This window comes from Elephantulus edwardii, unplaced genomic scaffold (assembly GCF_000299155.1).
Source record: "Elephantulus edwardii isolate Elephantulus edwardi_28Jun2011 unplaced genomic scaffold, EleEdw1.0 scaffold00004, whole genome shotgun sequence".
Lineage (NCBI taxonomy): Eukaryota > Metazoa > Chordata > Mammalia > Macroscelidea > Macroscelididae > Elephantulus > Elephantulus edwardii.
This window is the reverse complement of record NW_006399754.1, coordinates 35728500-35739989: the sequence shown is the minus strand read 5'-3', so window position 1 is coordinate 35739989 and position 11490 is coordinate 35728500. Positions and strand designations below refer to the sequence as shown.

Below are 11490 nucleotides of genomic sequence, written 5' to 3'. Positions count from 1 at the left end.
CCGGGAGGGCTGGGATGCAGGCTCAGAACCTGTAGACCCCTGCCTGCAGCTGTGCCCAGCGCTGGGCCTCTGGGCCTCTGCAGCGTCCACGCACTGGCCCACACGGCTGTCACTGTGTGTTGTGGAGTCTGTTCTGACTCGGGAGACCCCCACAAGCCATGCAGGACAGCCCACCGACTTCCTGGCGGTCACCTGCACAGAGCAGGTGACCAGGGCTTTCTCTTGTGGGAACAGCACAGCATCCAACCATCTGACATTGGAAATACCCACTGTGTCCAGTCGCTTCTGCCTCACAGGGACCGATCACAGGGAGGACAGGGACAACTGCCCCCTGAACTCCACAGGCTGTCAGTCTGCACAAAAGCAGCGGCCACAGCTGCCCGTGGAGGGGTGGCTGGGTCTGGGGGGCAGCCCTGAGGTGAGCTGCCATGTGCTGAGCCCTGGCACCCCTCCTCACGTCCTTTACTGCACTAAGATGCAGGAAGCTCTGGTGACTAGTTAGTATTAAGGAGCTGCACTGCCAATTCAAGGCAGGCAGTTCAAATCCCCCAGCGGCTCCATGGGAGAGGGATGGGGAATTGACAGCCCGTGTGGTCTGCGGCCTCTGAACACACACTGGAGAGTCAGCTGTGCATCGGTTCTGACTCTGGTTCACAGCAACAACAGCATGTTAGGATGCAGGTGGACCTTGGCGAGGCTGCAGGTTCCGGTCCAGACCATTGCAGTGAGTGGATACCACGACCGGTCAAGTGAACACTGCAGTCGATACAGTGAGGATAACAAGCAGTGGACACTGCAGTAAAGGGAGTCCCCTGGATGCTTCGAGTCTCTCTGTGTTACAGCTACGGTGATACAGACTGTGTAGTCCGTTAAGGAGGTGTCAGGATGAAGCCAACGTATGGAATCCAGGTCCACAGGGGGCCCTGGAGACCCGAGTGAACACGGGCTGTTGGGCTGAAGGGGCCGACAGACAGGCTCGCCATGGGCAGCCACCGACCTTCAATGTGCAAGAAAATGCATCACACGGGGGACCCAACAAAATGAAGTCTGCTGGGGTCCCAGCCCTGACCCTCTGGGAACGGGGTGGCCTATCAGAGCTGCTTCATGTCTTCCTTTCTGATTTCATGTGTACATCCCGATGTGGAGCAGACGGGGGAGCTGAAGGAGACTGGAGACCCTAACACTGCACGTCTTCATCTCCTTTTCCTAAAGACTCAGTGTCCAAGCAGGCGTGCCGCCCAGGATCATTCTCCCCGAGGATTCTCACAAGGGCAGCACTGGGCTGAAGGGAAGCGAGGCTTATGTTGGAAAAGCGCGAGTCAGTGGAGAAGAGAAGGCCCCTTGATGAGATGGACGGATCCTGGACCCCGCGGCTGCAGCCAAGGCCGAGGCTCATCAAACCTGGTGCCGGAGCTGGGGGCCCAGCAGGGCTCCATTCTGTGTGTGCAGGTGACTCCAGGGCACCTCACAACCCTCCCCGAAGGATTTGAGGGCCTCTCTGTTGGAGTCAGCATTGATGCCTCACTTTGTCCCCCTGGTTCTAGCCCTGCATCGGAAAACCTTTTAAAAATGGGCCTCGAGACGAGGCTGGTGCAGGACAGTGCCCTGTCGATGGCACCTAACAATAACAAGAGAGAAATCAGGGCAAAGCCATTTGAAGATGGTGCACGAAGAACACGCTGAAGGAGGGATGGAACCGTGTGAAGGGCTGAACCCAAGAGCGCCGTGACGCCGGGACGTGGGCTGACTCACCTGGGGCGTGGAGCTGACTTCGTGCACCTGGCCAATGAGCTTGCAGTAGGACTGGAAGAGCAGCAACAGCTGGAAGTGGAGCTTGTACAGCCTCTGACACAGCTCCAGCTGCTGAAGAGAGAAGGGGGGCGGGGCGCAAAGGTCACGAAGGCGAAGCCTGTGAGGGCACCGTCGTCACCTGGCAAGTGAAATCTCAGTGGAGACTAACAGACTTTTTCCTTCTCTGAGGAAGCCTAACTATTATCCCCACTAAAGGAGAAAACCAACATTTGGTCAAATCCACGTCAGTGAGGACCCACGATCTCATAGGCACAAAGGTCTGCTGGAGGTGATAGTGTGTCTTTGCATGTAGTGTCCTCAGGGGGCAGGGAGAGGGCACCAGGCGTGCACTGTGAGCCTGGTGACAGGAAACGGACGGGGGCTCGGCTTGGCAAACCCCTGTAACACTCTTCACCTACGAGAAAACACAGTTCTCACAGGGCTGCAGACCTGCGAAAGCTCCACAATATCAATCAATCAAATGCTGACAAATTAGAGTTGAGTGTGTGCATTTTTAGAAACTACAAATTGTTTTTAAAAGCCAAGAGGGTGTTGGTTTTATTTATAAATATATCAATGTATAGTCAAGCAACAAAGGCTTTACTCTGGGCATCAAGAGTATAAACTGGCTAGTAGCTTTGGGGTGACCATGTAACAGTCCATTTGGGGTTCACATTCTTGTCCTTGAGGACACTGCAGGACTGGCCCCATGGCCCCTCTAGGACACTGTATCCTTTCTCTCCGGCTCAGGGCTCCATCGCCACAGGCCAGAGCAGAGCCTGGCAAGCGGCGAAGATGCTTTCAAAGGATGATGTAGTTATGAGGACATTGCAGTGTAGCTGTCTGTGGCCTCAGCCTTAAACAGTTGCCAGAGAGAAGCCCTCGAGCCCCTTCAGGAGCCCTGAACTGAAACCCTGGGCTGTCCAGCTTACGTCTACACGTGAGGACAGTCCAGACCAGCGGACCAGGAGCCACTCCAACACCGGGAGCAAAGCTGTGCCTGGCTCCGCGGTTCACCTAGGCCCTGCCTGTTAGTCTAACAAGGAGGCGCTCCCAGGTACCGAGGGGGTGCAGCACTTGATAGGATTCCATGGCTGAGGGTCACCCCTGAAACGAGGCTTAAGCACGGGGCTTAAAACCAATGCTTCTGTAATTTTCAAGTGGGGTTCAGTGGGGACGAAGGGGGCCCTTTCTCTTAGTGGAGGAGAAGAGTAGAGAAATTGGTGCACATTCGGGTTTCTGAAGAGGCTTAAAGTCCTTTCCCAAATAAGTTCAAGGAGGAAAAGGATACACACTGAAATTCTACTCTCCCAAGTGTCCAATCTTGTTCACAAATCCTCTCCTGGTCACTGAGCTGGACAGCCCACAGGAGGGACTTTCCATGGGAGGGACTGTCCATGGGAGGACACTGCTATGGGGGACATTTGCTCATGGGAAGGACTGTCCCCAGGAAGACACTGCCCATAGGAAGACACTGCCCATGGGAGGACACTGTCCATTGGAGGACACTGCCCACAGGAGGGACTTTCCATGGGAGGGACTGTCCCCAGGAAGACACTGCTCACAGGGCTCCTTACGGGGTTGTGAGGTGCTATCAAGAGGACCCTGATTCACCCTGACCCACGGACAGAGCAGAACTGCCCCTTAGGGTCTCCTCGGCTGTCATCTCAGGTTTTTGGCCTGTGGAGCTGGGTGGGTTTGAACAGCTAAGCCTCAAGTTAGCAGCCTGGAGCTTGACCACTGCACCAGCAGGGCTTAGGACTGTGCTGTCAGGCACCGTCTGGTCCGTGCTGACTCATGGAAACGTGTTACAGCATGGCTGCCCGTCAGGGTCCCCGAGGCTGGGGTCCGATGGCAGCAGACTGCCAGGACACTGTCCTGCATGCCGGGGGGTGTGGGGGTGTGGTGGAACCTCCAGCCTTTCAGTCAGCAGCCCGGCTTTGGCTGTCACACCACCAGGGTTGCTAAGGGCTCACGATCACTCCAGACCCCACTGAGCACCGGAACCCACAGCAATGCAGGTGTCCCCTGAGACAAAGCCACCCAAAACACTACCAAACCCCCGCCTGTCCCCGTTCACCAAGTCAAAGACAGGGACACGGAAAGGGACAGCATGACAGGGAGCCACGTGGAGTTGGGCTTCCTGATAGGGGCACGTGCCAATGGACAAAGAATAGGAAAGAACGTGAACTTACTGCAAGAGATTCCATTTGCTACACAGCAAGCATGGCAGGGAGACAAAGGAGAGGAGAGAGGAGAGGGTCAGTGCAGCCACCAGGAGACCCACCCTCGCCCTACCGCACAGCGTCCGCAGGGCCAGCGTCCTCCCAGCCAGGAGCGGCTGCAGATGCATCCCCCTCACGTGCACAGCGTCCAGTCCGGTTAGAGGTCAAAGGCACACCCAGCGAGCTTGAGTGGAAAGGAGGTCAAGGACAGAGTACACACCCTGCCAGCGCCCTCCGTTTGCTGGCTTAGGCCGTGCCCGTCTGTGCCGGGACCAGGAGCCACCGACCAAACCAGCACCCAGCATATGAACAGGTCAGGCTGAGGAGACAGACCCAGGTCTGGGAAAGGTGAGGGATGATGCCATTGCCGCGTGCCATCAAGGTGCTACTGGCTCACAGTGACCCCTGTGACAGGGCAGATGGGCCCTAGAGGGGGTCTCGTGCTGTAACCACATGTGAGGCTGCTAACCAAACGTCAGAGGTTCGAAGCCACCAGCTGCTCCTCAGGAGAAAGGTGTGCTCTTCCTCCCATACAGACTGAGTCTTAGGAACCTGATAAGGGGTCACTGTGGGTCACACTTGACCACAGAGGGGAATCTTTACGAGTAGGAAACCTGGGGGCAGAGTGGTCACATTCCTTGGCTGCTAAGTGGAAGTTTGGTGGTTCAAACCAGCAATCACTCCTGGAAAAAGGTTGCCAGTCTGCTTCTATAAAGACACTGCAGCACGAGAAACGCTGGGGGTGGCTCTGCTCTGTCCTGCGGGCTCACTGTGGGTTGGAGCTGACCTGGTGGGAAAGGGTTGATGTTGACAGGAACAGATGGCCAAACTTCTCCTCCTCCAGAGCAGCTGGAGGGCTTGAACTGTCAACCTTTCGGGGATAAGTGCTTAACCATTACACCACAAGGGCTTCTTAGGAAGCATTTCAACCCCAAATAAATGGTCATGTTGCTTTATATTTTAACTAATATAAGCATCTTTTATATGTCCTGTTTCATAACTTCTAAATTGTAAATATCCTAGTGATATCTAATTAACAATCTGTCATTTTCTTGAAAGTACGGCCTCTGGCGATCCCGTGTGACAGAGCAGACCTGCCCCAGGGCTTCCCAGGCTGTCATTTTTGCTGGCAGCAGGAGGTCCATAGGGGGTCTGGTGGCACAGTCTGCAGGCAGCTGAGCTGCTATCCAGGGGAGGCACCTCTCTGTGGGATTGAATGCAGCCACTCCAGTGGAGATTCATGGGTAATCTCTCCCCAGGTGATCCACAGCCTTGGAAACCTCGGAAGTGTCAGCTGTGAGTCACAACCAACTCCACAGCAATGAAAGAAGAAAGGAGGCGAGCTCTGGTAGCCTAGTGGCAAGAAGCTGCACTGCAATCCTAGAGGCACAGGGTTCAAATCGACCAGATGCTCTGCTGGAGAAGGAGGAACAATCTCCTCCTGTACCAGTCAGATCCAATTTGACAGTACACACACACACACACACACAAAATAAAAATTAAAAAAAAAAAGAAAGAAGAAAGGAGTGGTGAAGCGAGAGGTCAGTGGTTTGAACCCAGCAGCCAGTCCTGGGGCGGAAGATGTGGCACATTCTTTCCTGAAGATGACAGCTTTGGGGACTCTATAGGGCCGTTCTGCATCTTATATGGTCGCTGTGAGTCAGAATCAGCTCCAGGGCGACTGGCTTATTTTCATAGTCTTTATGGGAGGAGGGTGGGTTAGAACCATGAGCCTTTTGGCCAGAAGCTGGGGGCTCAGCTCTTTCCCCACTGAAGCTCCACAGAGGACTATTGTCATGAGCCATCTAGTCCAGCGGGCTTTGGAGGCAGCCCTCCCGCAGGAGGGGACCGCCCACCTCTCTCCCACACACCTCTGGGTTGGCTGTGCAGGTCTCACCACTAGGCCACCACAGCTCACAGAGGACTCTTACTGCAACTGCGGAGGAACAGACACTGCACATTCTCCAGCAGGGCTCAGAGCCAGCAGTGTCCAGCGTTTTATTTTTGAGACTATTTTCCCATAGACACGTTCTGTGAGCTGCTCAGACCTGATAGGCACTAGCGTGCCGCTGCGGTTCTGATGCTGACCCCTGGGGGCCCTCCTGGTGCGTGAGGCTTTGCAGCAGGAGACTACTACCACCTTTCTCCTGCAGGACACCTGGGCGGTCAGCTCTTGAAGTCAGCAGCCTGAGACTCAACCGACCACGCCTCCAGGGCTCCTTCTGGAACTGACCACTCTTGCTGGTATGTGTCAGTCCATTATGACCCCGAGGGGCCCTGTGAACGACGCTCGGCACGCTGCCTACTTTGTGTCACTGTCACCATCTCTGACACATGTGAGCCGATTGTTACAGACAGGGCGTCAATCCGTCTCGTTGAAGGTCTTCCTCTCTTACGCTGACCTTCCACCTTCCCAAGCATGATATCCTTCTCCAAGCCTGACAGCTGCTCTCAAGGAATCTAAATCTCTAGTTGGGCCTTGTTCAACTCTAGCTATCAAAGGGCGAAGTGTTTGGTTTTACCATCTCATAACTATAGAACTGACTTCAGGACAGTTTGAGTATGTGGAATGAGACAGTCACAACTTGATTTAGAAGGTTTTTGGTTTTTTAAAAATTGACCAATGCTTAATTTTGAACCAAGGTGCTCTGCTTGTGCCTTATATGTTGGGCTGCTAACTGAAAGGTGGGCGGTTCACATCCAGCAGCTGCTCTGTGGAAGAAAGGCGGGTCACCTGATCCACAGTCCTGGAACTGTGTGGGGCAGGGCGGCGAAACGGGGGTCTGTGAGTCACAACTCACTCGATGGCACTGTTTGCTTCTTGTTTTTAATTTTGGACCAATTTGTTGATTCTGATGTTTAAAGCCTTCTGAGCCAGCATCTAAGCCTCAAGGACACAAAACCACGCATATTTTAAAGCTTCTTAAAAAAATGCATTTGTTCCCATTGTCCTTTAACTTAGGGTACCAGCCAGCGTATAAGAACAAATCAAAGTGCATTACACATTGGCTGTGAGCTGAAAGTCTGGCGTTCAAATCCACCAGCTGCTCCTTGGAAAAGAGATGGCTGTCTCTCCCTGATTTCCAGCCTCAGGGCTGTGAGGACGGCTGGCACGAAGGACACAGCGGCAGGACGCCCCACTCCTCACCCCGGTTTACAGCTGCTTCTCGAGTATTTTCCTACTATTACGTGACCCTGGTACGCTGATGTGGGAATACTCAGTGATGACATTAAGGAGCCCTGGTGGGCCAGGGGCTGGTTAACGTCACCTGCTGCTAACCAAAAGGTCTGTGGGTCAAACCCCCTAAATGCTCCACAGGATAGAGATGAGGCTGTCTGCTCCTTCACAGACTTCCATTGGAAACCCCACGGCAGTTCACGGCGAGGTCGCTAAGAGCTGACCTCAGCCCACAGCAGCGGGTAGTTTTGGAAGGATTTTTAGACCTTGGCCTGAACAGCTTCTGCTGCTTTAAAAGATAAACACCTTTAAGCCTATGACACAAATAATAGAGATTGAAGTGGGCCCTGTTTTCAAGAAAATTCTTTCTACAAGATCTTACGGCTAAAATGCAACGACCCATCAGAGCCGCCCCTGCCAAGCCTCTGGTCCATTGTTGACACACTCCTCACAGGTGCGGTGACTCTGGGGAAAGGGCCAAACTCGATGGAATGTTCTGCAGGCATGTTAGCAAGTAACTGTCCGCGTGGCATTTACTTGTCAGAAGCGTGGAATGAAGCAGAAGCTGAGTATATTATCTGGCTTTGTGGGAAGAAAACAGCTGTGATGATTTTTTCAAGCTGTTTTTCAGAAGGTGATAATCACACCAGTAAGCGAGTCTTCCCTGGTCCCCGCAGACGTGAGGTGAGGGGCGTCACTGCACATCTCCCCCTCCCCGCCCTCACGGCGTGGCTCAGCCATGTCCCAGGGAGACGGCCAGCTCTGCCAAGGCCTTCCTCAAGGCTCCTTTTCTGGCAGTCCAAGGCATGCTGGTGTTTATTCTCTCGGATTCCTTTATAAGGGCACAGGCTGGAACTGACTTGTATTTAGAACTCCCAAATCTTGGAGGAAATGCCTTTCTCAGAAAGCAGTGGCTGTTGAGTTAATACTAACTCACATCCTTGTAGGACAGGCTGGAACTGTCTCAGGCTGTTAACTCTTCTCCTTTTAAAAAAATCTTTTATTGTGCTTTGAGGAGTTTAAAGAGAAAATGTTGTTGTTGTTGTTTTATGATGTCAAGTTGCCTGTGACTCATAGCAACCCTTAATACAAGCGCTCTGAACCCTGCTCTATCCTGAGCCAACCTTACCGTCTCTGATACCCCCATCCCCATTACCCCAGTCACTGAGTTAATCCATCTCATTGAAGGTCTTCCTCTCCTGTGCTGTCCCTCTACCCTCCCAAGCATGATGTCCCTCTCCCAGGACTGGTCTCGCCTTGCAGCATGCCCTAAGTATGTCAGATGAATCCTCAGAATCCTTGCCTCCAAGGAGCAGCCTGGTTTCACCGTCTCTAGGATGAACTTGTTTGTTCTCCTGTCAGTCCATGGTATATTCAATACTCTTCTCCAGCACCACAGCTTAAAAGGCATCAGTTCTCATTCTATCCTCCCTAGTCATTATCCAGCTCTCTGATACATAGCAAGTAATTGCAAAGACCATGGCCTGGATCAGGTGCGCCTTAGTCTCTTGACTGATATCATTGCTCTTCACTACTCTGGAGATTTCCCTGTCAGCAGACTGTTCCAATGCAATTTGTCTTTTGCTTTCCTGGCTGATGGTAACAAGAGTGTTGATTGTGGAGTCATGCATACTGAAGCTGTCAACAATCTGAGCTTTCCATTTTTTATTACTTTAATTATAGATGACACAATGTAACAGCACTCTTCCTACTTCCTCTCTGCGATTCTCATTCCCATGTATTCTTCTATCCTATCTCTTCCTGTTGTCTAACTTCTAACTTTCTCCCTGGGCAAATACTGTCCTTTGGATCTTGTCCAGTTGTTTTTTCGAAGGAGTGAGTACCTTCTTGACTCTGATTTGATGGCATTTAACAACCACCATCACCACCTTTATGGAGGCAGAATTCTCCCCACGAATGGCTGCTGAGTTGAACCCTGGTCACAGGTCACCATATAAGTATGTTTACTGCCTGTCTGAAAGTTCAGTCACAGGCTGAGTTTAGTCTCAGGCTCAAAACGTTACCGAAGGCCACAGCACAGTCTTGGGGGTTCCAGTCTCTAACAGACCAGCAATCAGTTTTCTGATGTCAAGTTTTGTTCCACCTTCCTCCCCTTCTGTCCAGGTCCCTCTCCTGTGATCCTTCCAGAGCGGTCAGCAGTGGGAGCCTTGCTCAGGACTCAGGGTTGTGGAGCTGAAGCCCCTGTGTCATGTCAGTCCTTCCAACTAAGTGTTCTTACACATTCTGGCTGTCTTCCCTCTGTTTTGCTCTGGGAACGGCTGCACCGTCGCTGGCCCTCCTGGGTGCACCGGCTAAGGTGGTGCTGTGTCCACGGTTTACCCTCTGTTGTGTTGGGTGGTGGTGATGATTCTGCCTCACAGTGACCCCTGTGTGGGAAGTGGCCGCAGTTTTCCAGAGCTGTGGTGGTGCAGGGCCAGGCAGGGCTTTGTTCTGTGTAGAGTGGGTACGAGCTGGAGCCGAGTTGATGGCACAACAACAATTTGCAAGGAAGCAGATTTCTCCTGTGGAGAAGCTGCTGGGATTGAACCCCTGACTTTTCAGTCAGTAGCTGAGAGCCAACTGCTGTATCATCAAGGTTCCTTTAGCGCTCAGATTTATCAAAATGAAGAAAAGTCCCAGCACAAAGTGAGGATGTTAAAAACAGAGAGCTGAGGGACAGAGCAGCCCAAAGAACCCCAAGCCAACCCAGTCCGTTGCTGTGGTGTGGGCTTGCTGAAGGCAGTATGCTGTGGGCTTGCTGAAGGCAGTATGCTGTGGGCTTGCTGAAGGCAGTATGCTGTGGGCCTGCTGACCTGTAGTACGCTGTGGGCCTGCTGGCTGCAGTACACTGTGGGCCTGCTGACCTGCAGTACACTGTGGGCCTACTGATTTGTTGTGTGGCGTGGGCCTGCCCCTTGGGTATCCCCAGTGCCCCGCTGACCTGCAGGATCGATGGGTCTGTCCCTCAGGGTTTCCCTGGCCCCTAGGAATTTCCCCACTTGCTGACCCACAGGACAGTGTGTGCCCACCCCTTGGGGTTTCCCTAGCCTCTCAGGGTTTATCCAGCCCCTGCTGACTCGCAAGACAGGTGGACCTGCCCCTCGGGGTGTCAGTGACTGCCCACTTCACAGGAACAGATGGCCTCACCTTTTTCCTCTGGAGCAGCTGGAGGGGCTTGAACTATCCACCTCTCAGTTGCCAGCCAAGTGTCTAAACACCACGGGAATGTCTGGTGATTCCAGAAGACAGAGGACTTGACTCAGAAAGGACATGGCTCGGGGGCAACCCTGAGATGGTCAGCAGCAGTCTGTCAATGTCACCTTTGCACTGGGTGGCAGGCAACGGTGCCTCTAATCTGTGGCACTCCCCCCACCGACTGGCCATTGTTGTTATGTGCTGTCAATCTACCTGCGACTCATAGCAACCTTAGCTCTGAAGCCTACCCTGTCCTGAGCAAGTCTCACTGACTGACACACCTACCTGGATTGCCACAGTCATTGTATCAGTCCATCTCACCCGGGGTCTTCCTCTCCTGTGCTATCCCTTCACCCTTCAAAGCGTGATGTATTTCTCCAAGGATTGGTCTCTCATGGCCACGTGCCAAAAGTATGTGAGATGGAGCTTCAAATCCTAGCCTCCAAGGAGAAACTTGGTTTCACCCTCTCCAAGACAGACCTATTTGGTTGGTGGGGTTTTTTTTTGTTTATTTGTTTTGTTTTTTGGTCCATTGTATGTTAAAGACTTTCCTCCAGCACCACAACTCAAAGGCATCGATTCTTTTTTTTTTAAATTGTATTATTTTTACGTGTACCGTCAAATCAGATCTGACTGCACAGGAGGAGATTGCCTCCTCCTTCTCCAGCAGAGCATCTGGTGGATTTGAACCATGTACCTCTGGGATTGCAGTGTAGCATCTTGCCACTAGGCTACCAGAGCTCCCTAAGGCATCAATTCTTATTCTGTCATCATTAGTTATTGTCCAGCTCTCTGGTTCATTGTAAGTAATTGCAAAGACCGTGGCCTGAATCAGGAGTACTTTAACTGACATCGTTGGTTCTGAGCACTCTGGAGAGGTGCCTGACAGCAGATTTACCTAATGCAGTTTGTCTTTTGATTTCCTGACTGCTGGTGTTAAAAGAGTGTCGACTGTGGAGCTGAGCAAGCTGTAACTGTTAACAACCTCAATCTTTTCTCCATCTATCCTAGTGCTGCCAATTGGCCCAGTGGTGAGAATTTTTGTTTCTTGATGTTGAGCTCCAATCAATATTGAAGACTATAGTCCTTGACCTTCTGCAG

The 11490-nt window shown here is 52.5% G+C and overlaps 1 protein-coding gene across 1 annotated transcript in view; it reads right to left on the bottom strand.

Annotated features, from left to right (window-relative positions):
- Nucleotides 1-11490, bottom strand: part of FRY (furry homolog (Drosophila)) — a 257892-nt gene that overhangs the window by 2305 nt on the left and 244097 nt on the right. Inside the window, exon 59 of the mRNA XM_006879581.1 lies at nucleotides 1753-1863. Within this exon, the coding sequence (XP_006879643.1) occupies nucleotides 1753-1863 (111 nt within the window). The remainder of the gene's footprint in view (nucleotides 1-1752; nucleotides 1864-11490) is intronic.